The sequence below is a fragment of the Herpailurus yagouaroundi genome, unplaced genomic scaffold (assembly GCF_014898765.1).
Source record: "Herpailurus yagouaroundi ecotype Mexico unplaced genomic scaffold, PumYag 100, whole genome shotgun sequence".
In the NCBI taxonomy this organism is placed as follows: Eukaryota; Metazoa; Chordata; class Mammalia; order Carnivora; family Felidae; genus Herpailurus; species Herpailurus yagouaroundi.
Window position 1 is genome coordinate 79,631,466 of NW_024412391.1, and position 14,599 is coordinate 79,646,064.

General features: G+C 37.7%; 2 protein-coding genes across 2 annotated transcripts in view; one reads left to right on the forward strand and one right to left on the reverse strand.

The window, feature by feature from the left end:
- Positions 1-14,599, reverse strand: part of FBXL13 (F-box and leucine rich repeat protein 13) — a 214,648-nt gene that overhangs the window by 120,348 nt on the left and 79,701 nt on the right. The window contains exons 8-9 of the mRNA XM_040472848.1: positions 12,373-12,468; positions 9,842-9,974 (exon numbers count right to left, since the gene is read on the reverse strand). Of these exons, the coding sequence (XP_040328782.1) occupies positions 9,842-9,974; positions 12,373-12,468 (229 nt within the window). The remainder of the gene's footprint in view (positions 1-9,841; positions 9,975-12,372; positions 12,469-14,599) is intronic.
- The window catches only part of LRRC17 (leucine rich repeat containing 17), a 112,401-nt gene that overhangs the window by 35,422 nt on the left and 62,380 nt on the right, over positions 1-14,599 (forward strand). The window contains exon 4 of the transcript XR_005789460.1: positions 10,162-10,287. The gene's annotated coding sequence lies outside the window, so the exon portion shown is untranslated. The remainder of the gene's footprint in view (positions 1-10,161; positions 10,288-14,599) is intronic.

Below are 14,599 nucleotides of genomic sequence, written 5' to 3' on the forward strand. Positions count from 1 at the left end.
TAGTTTCTTTCAATTACAAATAGTATATGACAAATAGTTTCTTAAGCACCTACTAGATGCCATACACTGTGCTAAAAGCTTCACATACTCTATTTCTAATTCTCAACAAGATCCCTCTGGGGGAGGTAATACTATCTGTCTTTTCTAGATGAGGAATCCAAAGCTTGGAGTTTAGGTAGCTTGGATAACGTCACAGAGCTGGCGGGTGACAGAGCCAGCATTCAGGTCCATCTTAGCCCTGGCTGCCGGGCAGGTGTGCAGAGCACTCTCACAGTCACTGTTGGCCATGGCTGCCTCACATCAGAACTTGCAGAATCAGACCCCAGAAGAGGAATAGGTACCAGGAAAGTTAAGCCTTTTTGTCCAGAAACACCCGCGAGGGCAGCTGGCAGGAGAGAGTCTTTGGCCCAAGTCGTTTAGTACGTACCAGAAACCAAGAGAATGGGATGCTGGAAGAATTGCTGGAGCTAGTGGTTCAGGGAAGGACCCTAGATTATGAGGTTCTAACTACTTTGCCCATTTTACCAGTGGTTGGAATTAGGGGGAGAGACTTATGCATACTTGGGTCTCAATGCAAATCTTCACCTTACTGTTCAATCTGTTACCAGAGTGTGAACGTTCATGAACACTCAGAATAGTAAGGACACAAGACCTGAAACAGCCAAGATGTGACGGTGGAAAAAGCCTGAGTGGGACCTCAGTAGGAGACCAAGTCACGTGGTAGGGACACAAGGGTTCTGGGAGGAAAAAAAAAGAGATTAAATCCGATTCAGACAAAGGCCCATGTTACTCTCTGGTTCAATTTTTGGAGGCTAGTTGGTGATTTGGTTGATTTTTATTGACAGTGTCACCCTCCAGGTCTAATTGGAAATAAAGCACTAGCAATGCATAGAAATTGATCCAGACCATCCAAAAGTAAGTTAGAGTTGTTAGTATCTCCCAGGACTGAAATTGAAGTACATTTTTGAAAGCTTAGGATTTGCCACTTCTCTGTATCAGAGTTTATACTTTTCAGGGAAGTATAGTTGATCAATGATGGAATGAACAATTAGGTACATCCCCTTCTGCCAATTTCTTGATAGTTTAATAACTTGCCTTTGAAACTGCCTTCTGTTCAATAGATGATGAGGGTCAGGAGATTTAAAAAAAATAAGTATATTTTGTGGCAGTCAAAAATAAAATCCTGAGAACTACATATTTGAACATACATGTTTAAATGTCACTTGGCTATTTATCCAAATGTTACTTGAGTATTTGGATAAATACTCAAGTTTTGTTTTGTTTTAACTTTCCTGCTAATCCTGAAATTCCCTAATTTTTCTGAAGTAAGTAAGATTCACTTCAAGCTGAGGTCTCTTGAGTCCTGAGTCAGCTCAGACCTACTGCCTGGTTATTTGGGAAAGATATTTAACATTAACCAGTTCAGAGTTTTCATTTACTAATCATTCATCCTCTGGAGCTTTATGCCCTATATCAACTAACATCTGTTTCTGAAAAATCTGTTTCTCCTGCTCTGGCAAATAGAAGCAATTCAGTACTAAGAATCTACTTGCCTAAATTCTATGAGACATCGAGGCTCCTTTCTTCAGGAGGTGTGGGGTATTGGTATGTACAGGAAGATGTAATATGTGACTAACAAATCTGTATCAATGCTAGAATGAATAAGAACAACACGAACGTGGCAGGCAGACTGGAAAATTACTTCATAATCCTGTTCAAAAAAATGTCAATATTGTATCTCACAAATTCTAGAAGCATAAACATGCAACTCCAAGGGTATCCACAAGTCAAAGCTTCTTCCGGACTGCTCTAATCTTGCAGTCATTGAGTGGGTGTAGAAAAATTAGGGATGGCTCCTCATCCCTAATATATCTGTTTTACTCCAGCACAACAACACAACTGCTGAACTTAAAAATCACTTGTGGGGGTGCCTGGGTGGCTCAGTTGGTTAAGTGTCCGACTTCGGCTCAGGTCATGATCTGGCGGGTTCATGAGTTCAAGCCCCACGTTGGGCTCTGTGCTGACCACTCAGAGCCTGGAGCCTGCTTCAGATTCTGTGTCTCCCTCTCTCTCTGCCCCTCCCCTGCTAGTGTTGTGTCTCTCTCTGTCTCAAAAATAAATAAACACTAAAAAAAAAAAAAATCACTTGTGTACCCTTGCCAAACATTTGCTAAAGTGTTTTAGCATATACTCTGCACACTTGATTGTCACAATATTAGAGCAAGCATTTTCTCCCCTGCCTTCATCTGCCTTTTAAACATTTTAAGATAACAATTTAAAGCTAATTTTATTATAGAGTTTTTGCAGACCAGGATTTTGTACAACTCTTGTGGCCATTCAGCCAAACAGCTCAAATAATCAGCCAGTATTTATCTTCAGTGTAGCAGTCAGAAAGTCAAACTTCTTGCCAAAAATGTGTGTAATTCTAGACACACCAACAGACTAACCTTAGCTGGGGGGAAAAATTGAAAAGCTGAAACATCTCTGAGATTGGGTTTTATTTAATCTTTGATACACTCGAGGTAGCTGGAATTAAAACTGATTTTATTAAGTAATCCTTAGCAAATTGAAAATATCACAAAGATGAGATAAGCATTACATTTACTCCCTTAGAAAATTAAGGTCTACTCAGGCTTTCATGTTTAATTTTTTCCATGATAAAGGCATTTTTACCAAGAATTACACTTCTAGAGAAATACTAAATTAAAAAAAATTTTTTTAAGTTTATTTCTTTATTTTGAGAGTGAGCAAGCATGAGCTGGGGAGGGGCAGAGAGACAGAGAGAATCAGAAGCAGGCTCTGCACACTGCCAGCACAGAACCCAATGTGGGGCTTTATCTCACAAAAAGTGAGATCATGACCTGAGCCAAAATCAAGAGTCTGCCACTTAACTGACTGAGCCACTCAGGTGCCTTAATACTAAACTTTTTTCTAATTTTTTTTTTTTTACATTTATTTATTTTTGAGAGACAGAGCACAAGTTGGGGAGGGACAGAGAGAGAGAGAGAGAGAGAGAGAGAGAGAGTGAATCCAAAGCAGGCTCCAGGTTTCAAGCTGTCAGCACAGAGCCTGTTGTGGGGCTCAAACTCACAAACTGTGAGATCATGACCTGAGCTGAAGTCAGATGCTTAACTGACTGAGCCACCCAGGCACCCCTTAATACTAAATATTTTTAAGTAGACAACAAAATATCAAAAAACTTGAGACAGGGGGCCCAGGGTGGCTCAGTCAGTTAGGCATCTCTTGATTTCAGCTCAGGTCATGATCTCACTTTTCATGAGATCGAGCTTCACATTGCCTCTGTGCTGACAGCACGGAGCCTGCTTGGGATTCTCTCTCTCTGCCCCTCCCCTACTCACTTGCTCTCCCTCTCGCTCTCTCTCTCTCTCTCTCTCTCTCTCTCTCTCTGTGTCTCTCTCTTTCTCTCACAAATAAACTAACTTAAAACCCTTAAGACAATATTTTTGGCTCTCTTAGACCTCAGATAAAATATAAACTAAGGTCCACACATATATATATATATATATATATATATGATACAATAAATGAAATACATATGACATATAGAAGATATTATTATCTGATGTAATGAACATATGCCCATTGTACAGTACAGAATTTTCATTTTTTGGCCCTCTCTGTATTTTCCACACAAGTTGCAATTTCATGTTGCCCATTTCATCACCATCCCAAACTTCCCAGTGGACTTTGTGCATAGGCATCAGGAAAAGTGTTTATGTGGAAACATGTTAAAAAAAAAAATCCAGGGAAGATTATAGCCATATATGCCAACATTTTAAAAGAATATAAACCTCAAATCAATAAGCTTAACCTTCCACCTTAAGACACTAAAAAAGAAGAGCAAGCAAAACCCAATGCAAGCAGGATAATAAAGATTGGAGCGGGGATAAAATAGAAAATAGAAAACCAATAGAATCAATAAAAATCAAAGTTGATGTTTAAAAATCATGTTCATAGCAGCATTATTTCACAATAGCCAAAAAGTGGAAGGAACTTGTGTCTACTGATGGATGAGTAGATAAACAAAATGTGGTTAAGAACATCTAATGGAGTATTTTTCTTTCTTTTTTTTTTTTTAATATGAAATTTATTGTGAAATTGGTTTCCATACAACATCCAGTGCTCATCCCAACAGGTGCCTTCCTCAATACCCATCACCCACCCTCCACTCCCTCCCACCCCCCATAAACCCTCAGTTCGTTCTCAGTTTTTAGGAGTCTCTTATGTTTTGGCTCCCCCCCCCCCAACCATTTTTTTTTCCTTCCCCTCCCCCATGGTCTTCTGTTAAGTTTCTCAGGATCCACATAGGAGTGAAAACATGGAATCTGTCCTTCTCTATATGACTTATTTCACTTAGCATCACACTCTCCAGTTCCATCAACGTTGCTACAAGAGGCCATATTTCATTCTTTCTCATTGCCACGTAGTATTCCATTGTGTGTATAAACCACAATTTCTTTATCCATTCATTAGTTGATGGACATTTAGGCTCTTTCCATAATTTGGCTGTTGTTGAGAGTGTTGCTATAAACATTGGGGTACAAGTGCCCTATGCATCAGTACTCCTGTAACCCTTGGGTAAATTCCTAGCAATGCTACTGCTGGGTCATAGGGTAGGTCTATTTTTAATTTTTTGAGGAACCTCCACACTGTTTTCCAGAGCGGCTGCACCAGTTTGCATTCCCGCCAACAGTGCAAGAGGGTTCCTGTTTCTCCACATCCTCTCCAGCATCTATAGTCTCCTGTTTTGTTCATTTTGGCCACTCTGACTGGCATGAGATGATATCTGAGTGTGGTTTTGATTTGTATTTCCCTGATGAGGAGCGACGTTGAGCATCTTTTCATGTGCCTGTTGGCCACCCGGATGTCTTCTTTAGAGAAGTGTCTATTCATGTTTTCTGCCCATTTCTTCACTGGATTATTTGTTTTTTGGGTGTGGAGTTTGGTGAGCTCTTTATAGATTTTGGATACCAGCCCTTTGTCCGATATGTCATTTGCAAATATCTTTTCCCATTCCGTTGGTTGCCTTTTAGTTTTGTTGATTGTTTCCTTCGCAGTGCAGAAGCTTTTTATCTTCATGAGGTTCCGATAGTTCATTTTGCTTTTAATTCCCTTTCCTTTGGAGATGTCTCAAGTAAGAAATTGCTGCGGCTGAGGTCAGAGAGGTTTTTCCCTGCTTTCTCCTCTAGGGTTTTGATGGTTTCCTGTCTCACATCCAGGTCCTTTACCCTAATGGAGTATTTTTCACTCTTAAAAAAGAGAGAGATTCAGATATGAGCCTCCACATGGGTGAAACTTGCAGACATGATGCTAAGTGAAAGAAACCAGGCTCAAAAGAGCAGATATTGTATGATTCTACTTATATGAGGTAGCCAAATCCATAGAGAAATAAAGTATAATGGTGCTTGCCATGGGTTGGTAGTAGGGAGAAATGGGGAGTTCATATTTCATGGTTCAGAATTTCAGTTTTGCAACTGAAAAAAAAAACTTGGAAAAGTTCAGGAGGTGGATGGTGATGATGGTTCCACAACAATGTGAAGGCACAGAACTGTAAACTTAAAATGGTTAAAATGGCAACTTTCATGTTAAGTATATTTTGCTACAACAAAAAAAGAACTAAAAGTTGGTTATTTGAAATGATCAACAAAATTAACAAACCTGTAGCTAGACTGACCAAGAAAAACAAGAGGGAAGACGAAAATTTCTAAAATTGCAAATGAAAATGATGCATTACTGCTTACTTCACAGGTATAAAAAGGATTATAAGAGAATTCTATGCACAATTATGCCTCAACAGATTGGGTTACCTACATGGAATTGGCAAATTCCTAGGAACACACAAGCTATCAAACTTGACTCAGGAAGAAACATAAAATCTGAATACATCTCTAACAAATAAGGATATTAAATCAGCAATCAAAACACCTCCAACAAAGAAAAACCTAGGGCCAGATGGCTTCAGTGGCAAATTCCACCAAACATTTAAAGAATAATTAACACCAATCCTTCTCAAACTCTTCAAAGATGTGGAAAAGGAGAAAATAGCTCCTAACTCATTCTGCGAAGCCAGTATTACCCCGATAACAAAGCCAGGCAAAGACGTCACAAGAAAGGGAAACTATAGGCCAATATTCCTTTTAAATATAGATGTGAAAATCCTCAACAAAGTATTAGCAAAGAAAATACAGCAGCATGGTGAAAGGATGATACACCATGAATAAGTGAGATTGGTCCCAGGAAAGTGAAGGTGGTTCAACATATAAAAATCAATCAATGTGATAGCAACATATTAATAGAATGAAGAAAAAATCTCGGTGAAAAAGCATTTGACAAAACTCAACACCCTTTTATGATTAAAAAAAAAAAAAAAAGACTTGGAATGAAAGCTTCCAGAGATATGTGCCCTGCCATTTGTCAGAAACTCACCCCAGTGTTCAACCACCATTGCCAACATGAAAATCTTAGGTCAAACCAAAACCTTAAATGTTGCATCTTGAGTCCATTTTCTTCCTTCAAAAAAGAGATTTATTTAATAGTACATTTTACTGGAGACAGAGAGTGAGTTTGGGTGGCTAGCACACTTTTTAAGTTTTATTTAAATTCCGGTTAACATACAGCATGATATTAGATTCAGGTGTATAATACAGTGATTCAACAATTCCACGCAATGCCCAGTGCTCATCACAACAAGTTCACTCCTTAATTCCCACCTGTTTAACACAATCCCTCCACTTACCTCCCCTCTGGTAACCATCAGTTTGTTCTCTATAGTTAAGAGTCTATTCTTAGTGTACCTTTCTTTCTTTCTTTTTTCTCTTTGCTTGTTTGTTTTGTTTCTTGAATTCCACATGAGTGAAATCATAAGGTATTTATCTTTCTGTGACTTCTTTCACTTAGCATAGTACTCTCTGGTTCCGACCATGTCGTTGCAAATGGAAAGATTTCATTCTCTTTTATGGTTAAGTAATATTCCGTTGTATACATACTACTTCTTTGTCCATTCATCAGTCGATGGACACTTAGGTTTTTCCATAATTTGGCTATAGTAGATAATGCTATAAACTGAATGGCTAGCACATTAAGGCTTACAATTATTTTGTTAACTCTTTATTACTAATAAAGTAATAAATTCATTCAAGATAGCAGACTAAGCCCATATTTCAGCTTTCCTCTCCTACCCAAATTCTGAGAAATGATTTTTTTTTCCAAAAATCTGTAATATCTCTGGAAAACAAAACAGGAATGGTATTGGTGGATCAGAAATTAACAGTTCCTAAAATTCCAAAGGCAGACATGACCAGACTGAATGAGGAACAAACAGAACATGGCTGCTGTAAAAAAAGGAACAGCATTATATCTCTATAAAGAGTGTATCCCAGAAATAAAAGATATAATAATAATAACACTATTCTCATTAAAAATATGAAAAAAGGAGTCAAGAATAAGACAATATGGCTCCATATCCCTGCTACTGGGAGAAAAAAAAAGGAGAAATAAAAGATATAAGACTAGGAATGAATGGAAATAAATGATCTGCCTGTAAAACCCAAAAGAATCAACTGACAAACTGTTAAAACCAAGAAGACACTTTAATATGTAATCAAATACAATAACATAACAACTATAGCTTTTTTCAGTATCAGCAACCAGTCAGAATTATCCAATTTGGCATATTTTATTTATTTTTCTATTTAAAAAAAAATTACAGATACACTTGAAACTCTTTGTGAAACTTTCCCCCATTTCATTCAACTCTGTCCACCTCAAGAGATAACCACTATCTTGCATGTGGAGTTTTCTTTCTCATGCATGCTTTTTACATTTTCCTTAAATATGTATTATTGAAATTATTTCAAAAGGTAAAGTATATATTATTTTGCACATTGAAAACTTGTATGCAAATGGTATTAGATTACATATGTCATTCTGCAACTTACTTTCCCTCATATATCTCTAGACTCATCCATGTTGGTATTTACATGTTTATGGCTTTCTTTCTCATTATCTGAAATCAGTATGAATGTACACTTTTCTAAATAAGTTTTTTCTCTCATTTCCAGAAATATATAAGGAAGCTGAAATGCACCTTAAAAAACAAATGGGTTGGGGTGCCTGAGTGGCTTAGTTATTGAGTGTCTGACTCTTGTTTTCAGCTCAGGTCATAACCTCACAGTTTGTGGGTTCATACCGTTAGCACAGAGTTTGCTGGGTATTCGCTCTCCCTTTCTGTCTGCCCCTCCCCCACTCACATACTCTCTCTCTTTCAAAATAAATAAATATATATGTTAATGCAATGGACTGAATGTGCCCCTTGGCCAAATTCATATGCTGAAATCCTAGCCCCCTGTGTGATGGTATTAGGAGGTAGGGCCTTCAGGACATAATTAGGGTAGAGCTTTCATGAATAGGATTAGTGCCTTTATACAAGGAACCCCAGAGATCTCTCTCTCCTCCTCTCTGCCATGTGAGGACACAAAAAGATGACAACCGTCTATGACCTAGAAGAGGGCCCTCTCTAGACCTGATCTTGGACATCCAGCTTCCAGAAATGTGGGAAATAAGTTTCTGGTGTCTATGAGACTTTATTATGACAGCTCAAACTGACTAAGGCAATTAAATACACATGTCACAGTGAAAGTACAAAGCAGCTGGGAGAAAATTGGAAATAACCTCAATATCCAAACGGAGAATCATACCCCTAGACCAATGAGCCAGCTGCTCAGTAGCCTCAATATCCATCAAGAGGAAGAAAGTTAAATAAATTATGCCACATTCACAGTATGGAAAATGAGTTTAACGATTTAAAAATAATTTAGTAGTTCTATATAGACTGACATGGAAAGATTTTCAGGATATAAAAGAAAATATAAAACAATATGATCCATTTCATATTAAAATCTTTAATTGTGTATTTTTAATCACATATATGTAAATGTATTTTAGAAAAACAGAAAACTAGGGGTGCCTGGGTGGTTCAGTTGGTTAAGCACCCAACTTCAGCTCAGGACATGATCTTGTGGTTTGTGGGCCCACATTGGGCTCTGTGCTTGCAGCTGGGAGCCTGGAGCCTGCTTCAAATTCTGTGCCCTGTCTCTCTCTGCCCCTCCCCCACTTGTGCTCTGTCTCTCTCAAAAATAAAATAAAAACATTTTAAAAAATTTAAAAAAAAGAACAGAAAACTAATACCATTGAATACCTTTGAGTAAGTTAATGGTTTTGAGGGAGATACAGGGAGGTTTTTTGCTTTTTACTGTCTATTCTTAGAATTTTTAAATTGATAATATATTCTTATATTGTGTTTTTTTTTTTAGTAGATGAATTGAATATACATAGATAGACAAATGCTAGACCAAAAAAAAGTGGTCAGTAAGAATGGACAAAGGACCGGAGCACCTGGGTGGCTCAGTCAGTTAAGTGTCTGACTCTTGGTTTCAGTTCAGGTCATGATTTCATTATTTTGTGAGTTCGAGCCCCATGTTGGGCTCTTGTGTTGGCAGCATGGAGCCTGCTTGAGATTCTCTCTCTCCCTCCCTCTCTCTCTCTCTCTCTCTCTCTCTCTCTGCTCCTACCCTGCTCACATTGCCTCCATCTCTCTCAAAATAAATAAACTTAAAAAAAAAAGAATGGACAAAGGACCAACTCCCAGATCATACAATCCATTAAGAGTTGACTATATTATAAGCATTTTAAATGTTTTTAATTGGCATCCTTATGGCCTAAGACCATAACTGAAGTTTCCATTTTATTTTATATTTTTCTTTATATTTGTTCAATTAAAAAACATAAAAGCAAGACAAAGAGTTGTAATGAACATACTCACTGACAGATCTCAAGGTTTTCAAGCGGAGAATACAACCACGAAAATTCAAACGCAGCACGTTTAGACGCCACCTTTGCAAAGTAGACACTATATATTTATCCGTGATGATGTTTTTTACTGTGGAAAAATCAATCTAAAAAGGATAAACAAAAGACGTTAAGAAGTGAGAAAGATCTTTTGCATGTAAAAATTTTTAATATTTTTAAAGCACCAAGCAACATTTCTTCACCACATCTCTCATTTTTTCATTTCTTTGTTTTCATGGTCATTCTGGAGTTTAATTACAAACACATTTTTTTTTTGTTCATGGTCATTCCCAGGTTTAATTGCAAACAGATTCCAAATGTCCAGTCCAGGTCGACAGCTGGGAGGACAAGAGTCTCACATCTACCCCACAACAGAGTTGATTGTCTTGAAGTGACCTGGATAGCCCCCCGTCTCCCCAGGTGAGCCCCAAGGCTGCTTCAGTGTCAATGAACTCATCCTGGGTTCATTATTAATGTATGCCTGCTTCTTTATTCATGAGCACAGACTATGTGTTAAGTTCTTGACTATGGAAAAGACAATTCAGAGTGAGAGATTTATAGTGGCCTTTTCATAACTCATAATTTGGAGGAGGGAGGTCTGGAGAGAAGGAAAGAGGACTGACTGTACCTGGCTGATTGTATGTAAAATTGAAGAGCACAGAGGTTTATGTGAGTGCTGAGTGACGAGGGCTGGTTGACAATAACATTGATATCATAGTATTAATAATGTCTTTCAGCTACAAGATTAAGTTTATGAACTTCCAATTTCTCACTGCCTTCTGAACACAGCTATTCTTTGTGCTAAAATGTTTGTTTTAGCTGTGCCACATTTGAGCACTCCAAAATGAAGGCAAAACTAATAGAAGATGAAGGCAAACATAGAATTGCGGAAAGAGAAATGTGCTGAACATAAAGCCTTCCTACCCAGGCTTTGTTCTTCACTGACATGTGCTCAGATTTTCTCTGACTTAACCTATTGAGAGGTGCTAGTTTTTTCTGCCAGGGCAGAAATGCTAGCTTTTTCTGCCAGGCTTCTGCAGGATTTGTCCTGATCTTAATGTCATATATATTCTTTCTCTTTCTAATCATTTGGATTCTTTTTTTTTTTTTTCCTAATTCTTTACAGGTTTTCCAAAGAAAAAAGTAACATCCCCAATCTGTCACATAAGAAAGAGATTTATTACTTTAAACCATTGATTCTCAAAGTATGGTCCTGGGACCAACAGCATCAGCATCACCCTCGAACTTGGAAATACTAATTCTCAAGCCCCACCCCAGACCTACTGAGTTAGAGACTCTGGGTTGGCAACCAGCAATCTGTTTTAACAATCCCTTCAGATAATTCTGATGCATTCTGAAGTTTGAGCATCACTGCCTTAAACTAAAAATAAACCTAAGGCAGGAATATTAAATTTGGTAGCTAAGATGGGTTAGCCGAGACAGAAGCACATTTTCTTCTTGCCATTGTTGCACAAGGTGAGAGTGGAAGCCAAGTGAAGTCAAGAATGGAATGTCAAGAGGTTGACTTGATTTATGAGTGGTACCTGTCAGCCCCTCTTAGTTTCTTTGTTTAAGGTTTACAATTTATGTGGAATGGTTCCAGCCACCTATTCATAGGTCGGTCTGAGCACATGATGTTATAAGTCCTCTGATCACTAGCAGTTAAGGAGGGCTGGTAAAGTCATCTACTAATGGTGACAGGGAAGATGTTGCCACCATAACACTAGTTGACAGCATAAATTATTACAGAGATTAAAGTATCATCCAAGGAAAAGAAAGAAGTCAGCAGGGGCAATTTATGCTTATTTTTTGTTGTTGTCTGAGACCCCTCCCCAGTGTCTCATTGGAATAAGAAACACAAGCATGTTCTAGGTTACAAGAATAGTATAAAAATAGTACAATGACAAGGATAGTATAGAGGTACCTGCCTAGAAGTCTATATTAGAAAACGCCTGAGTGTATATGTGTCTGTGTGCATGCAAACACACTAAGAATATCAAACAAGTTTTATTTAAATGTCGTATATTTTAGCCCCATTTCTTGTTAGTTTTTTTCCCCTTTACTCTATATTTTGTGCTATTTTGTTATGTTTTTTAAACCAATAATAGGGGCTGATATTTATTGAGTGCTGCCTACATGCCAGGCTTTATAGGAAGCACTTCACTTGCATTTCCTCAACTTATCTCTGCAGCATCCTGAGTGAGGCAATGTTAAGTCTAATGCAGATCTAACGGAGCTTTGTTTCAATTTAAAAATAGTATTTGATTTATATCTACCATTCAAATTAAAAAATACTTATAATCTATCTCTTAAAATAACATTATTATCTTTCTGTCTTTTCCTTTGGCCTTGTGCCTGGGCAAAAGAGAAACAAATGCACCTACTGTTTGTGGCCCTGTGGGGGGAGCAGGGGAAAAAGTAGTCCCTAGTACAGTTGGCTTTTATGGGGATCGGTTCTCCTTTAAGAACTAGGATCAAGTCATAGTTCAGGTAGTGTCTACTTACACCATTCCACAACGAGCTTGCTTGTGTCATCAACATCCAGGAGTGACAAACGTGACTACATATTATTTTATCTTTTAAGCTGAGGTAGAAGAAAATCTAAACACAAAGAAGAGAAATACACAATTTTGAAAACTGTGTGAATTTGGATATAACTCTTCCACTTACCTTTTGTTGCTGTTGTAAATCATGATAATATAATCCATATTGTAGTAGCAGGGGTTTAAGTGCTGGAATTTTATCTGATGAGAGGAATTTTATCTAAAGCACTGGAACTTATCTGATGATGCCTTTGATATAATGTGATCTTTACAATTGATAGTCACAGAAGGATAGGGAAGAAGATATGCAGATTTATCTTCTGAATGACAGTGGCTTTCTGCTACAAAATGAGTGATTTTTCTAAATAGATGGTACATAGAAGATGGTACGTAGAAGACATTCAATGATTGCTTGCTGAACTCAACTGGATTCTTTTTAAAGTTAAAGAATTCCTAGGAAGGGCACCCGAGTGGATCCAGGGTGGCTCACTCGGTTAAGTGGCAGACTTTGCCTCAGGTCATGACCTCATGGTTAGTGAGTTTGAGACCCACGCTGGGCTCTGCGCTGACAGCTCAGAGCCTGGAGCCTGCTTCAGATTCTGTGTCTCCCTCTCTCTCTCTGCCCCTCCCCTGCTCATGCTCTGTCTCTCCCTCTCTCTCAAAAATAAATTTTAAAAAACATTAAAAAAAAAAAAAGAATCCTAGGAAAGATCAATAAACCCATCTTGCCTTCTATTTCTGGAAAAACAGTAGACTAGAAAATCTGCAAGTCCTCTTGACACAAAATATAAGTAAATGATAAAACAAACCTTTTAAAAAATATTTCTTTAAATATTTTTTTAAATGCCAGCTTCATTGAGCTATAACTGACATATAAAATTCAAGATATTTTAAGTACACATTGTGGTGATTTGAGGTACATATACATAGTGAAAGGATCCCCCTCCCGCAGACAGTTAATTAACATATCCATCACCTCACATATGTATCTTTTTTCTTTTTGATGATAACATTTAAGTTTTACTCTCTTAGCAAATTTCAATTATACAACAGTGTTATCAATTAAAATCACCATGTTTTATGTCAGATCCTCAGACCTTATACATCTTATAGCTGAAAGTTATAGCCTCTGACAACCACTTTTCTACTCTCTAAAACAAACATTTTTTTTTTTTTTAACATACCTGGGTTTTTAAGAAAGTAAGGAAAATATCCAGGCCCAAAGTCTTTGTAAACCCAGACTCATAAGAAGGTGTTCAGTATAGTTGCTCTACATAAGGGAACAGTGGAGATGGTTGCTGCTTTGCATAATAAATAGATTCAGATTTTACTGGTCATGCAGGGACAGAAAAAGTTACCAAGCTTGTACAAAGCTGGGAGTCCTAACTGAGTCAGAGAGATTAAGAGGAACAGACAGAGTCAGAAAAGAGGGAAAAGAAAGAGAGAAATCCAGCATTATTAAACAGACAGGATTAAACAACAACAACAACAACAACAACAACAACTACCTATTTGGTGAGGAAAAAACTAAGGTACCTAGCCTGGGATTAAAAAAAAAAAAAAAAACAGGGGCGCCTGGGTGGCGCAGTCGGTTAAGCGTCCGACTTCAGCCAGGTCACGATCTCGCGGTCCGTGGGTTCGAGCCCTGCATCGGGCTCTGGGCTGATGGCTCAGAGCCTGGAGCCTGTTTCCGATTCTGTGTCTCCCTCTCTCTCTGCCCCTCCCCCCTTCATGCTGTGTCTCTCTCTGTCACAAAAATAAATAAAATTTAAAAAAAAAAAAAAAAAAAACAAAAAACAGAGAATTTAAAACCAAATACTAGATATCATATGGATTGGAATTTTATTATTTGTGGGGTCCAGTTTAAGTTTATTACCTTTGTAATTGGATTTGATACATTAACATGCAAAGAGCCCCCAACTTGGTGGTATCTCTGGGATATTTGGCAGAAATAAATACCATTTCTATGAAGAGACACATCTTCAAACCATGCCTTTTAGGATTCCTACAGGTTAATCCCCCCCCAAAGATGAGCTTTCAATAAAAATTACAAAACGTATGAGGGAAAAAAATGGAGTTTGCCTACAATAGACCCTTCACAAAAGAACTTCCAAAGGACAATGGAATCAGAAGAAAGGAGTAAGATGGAAATAGTAATGATGGGCAAAGAAACTAAGTATGAAAATAAA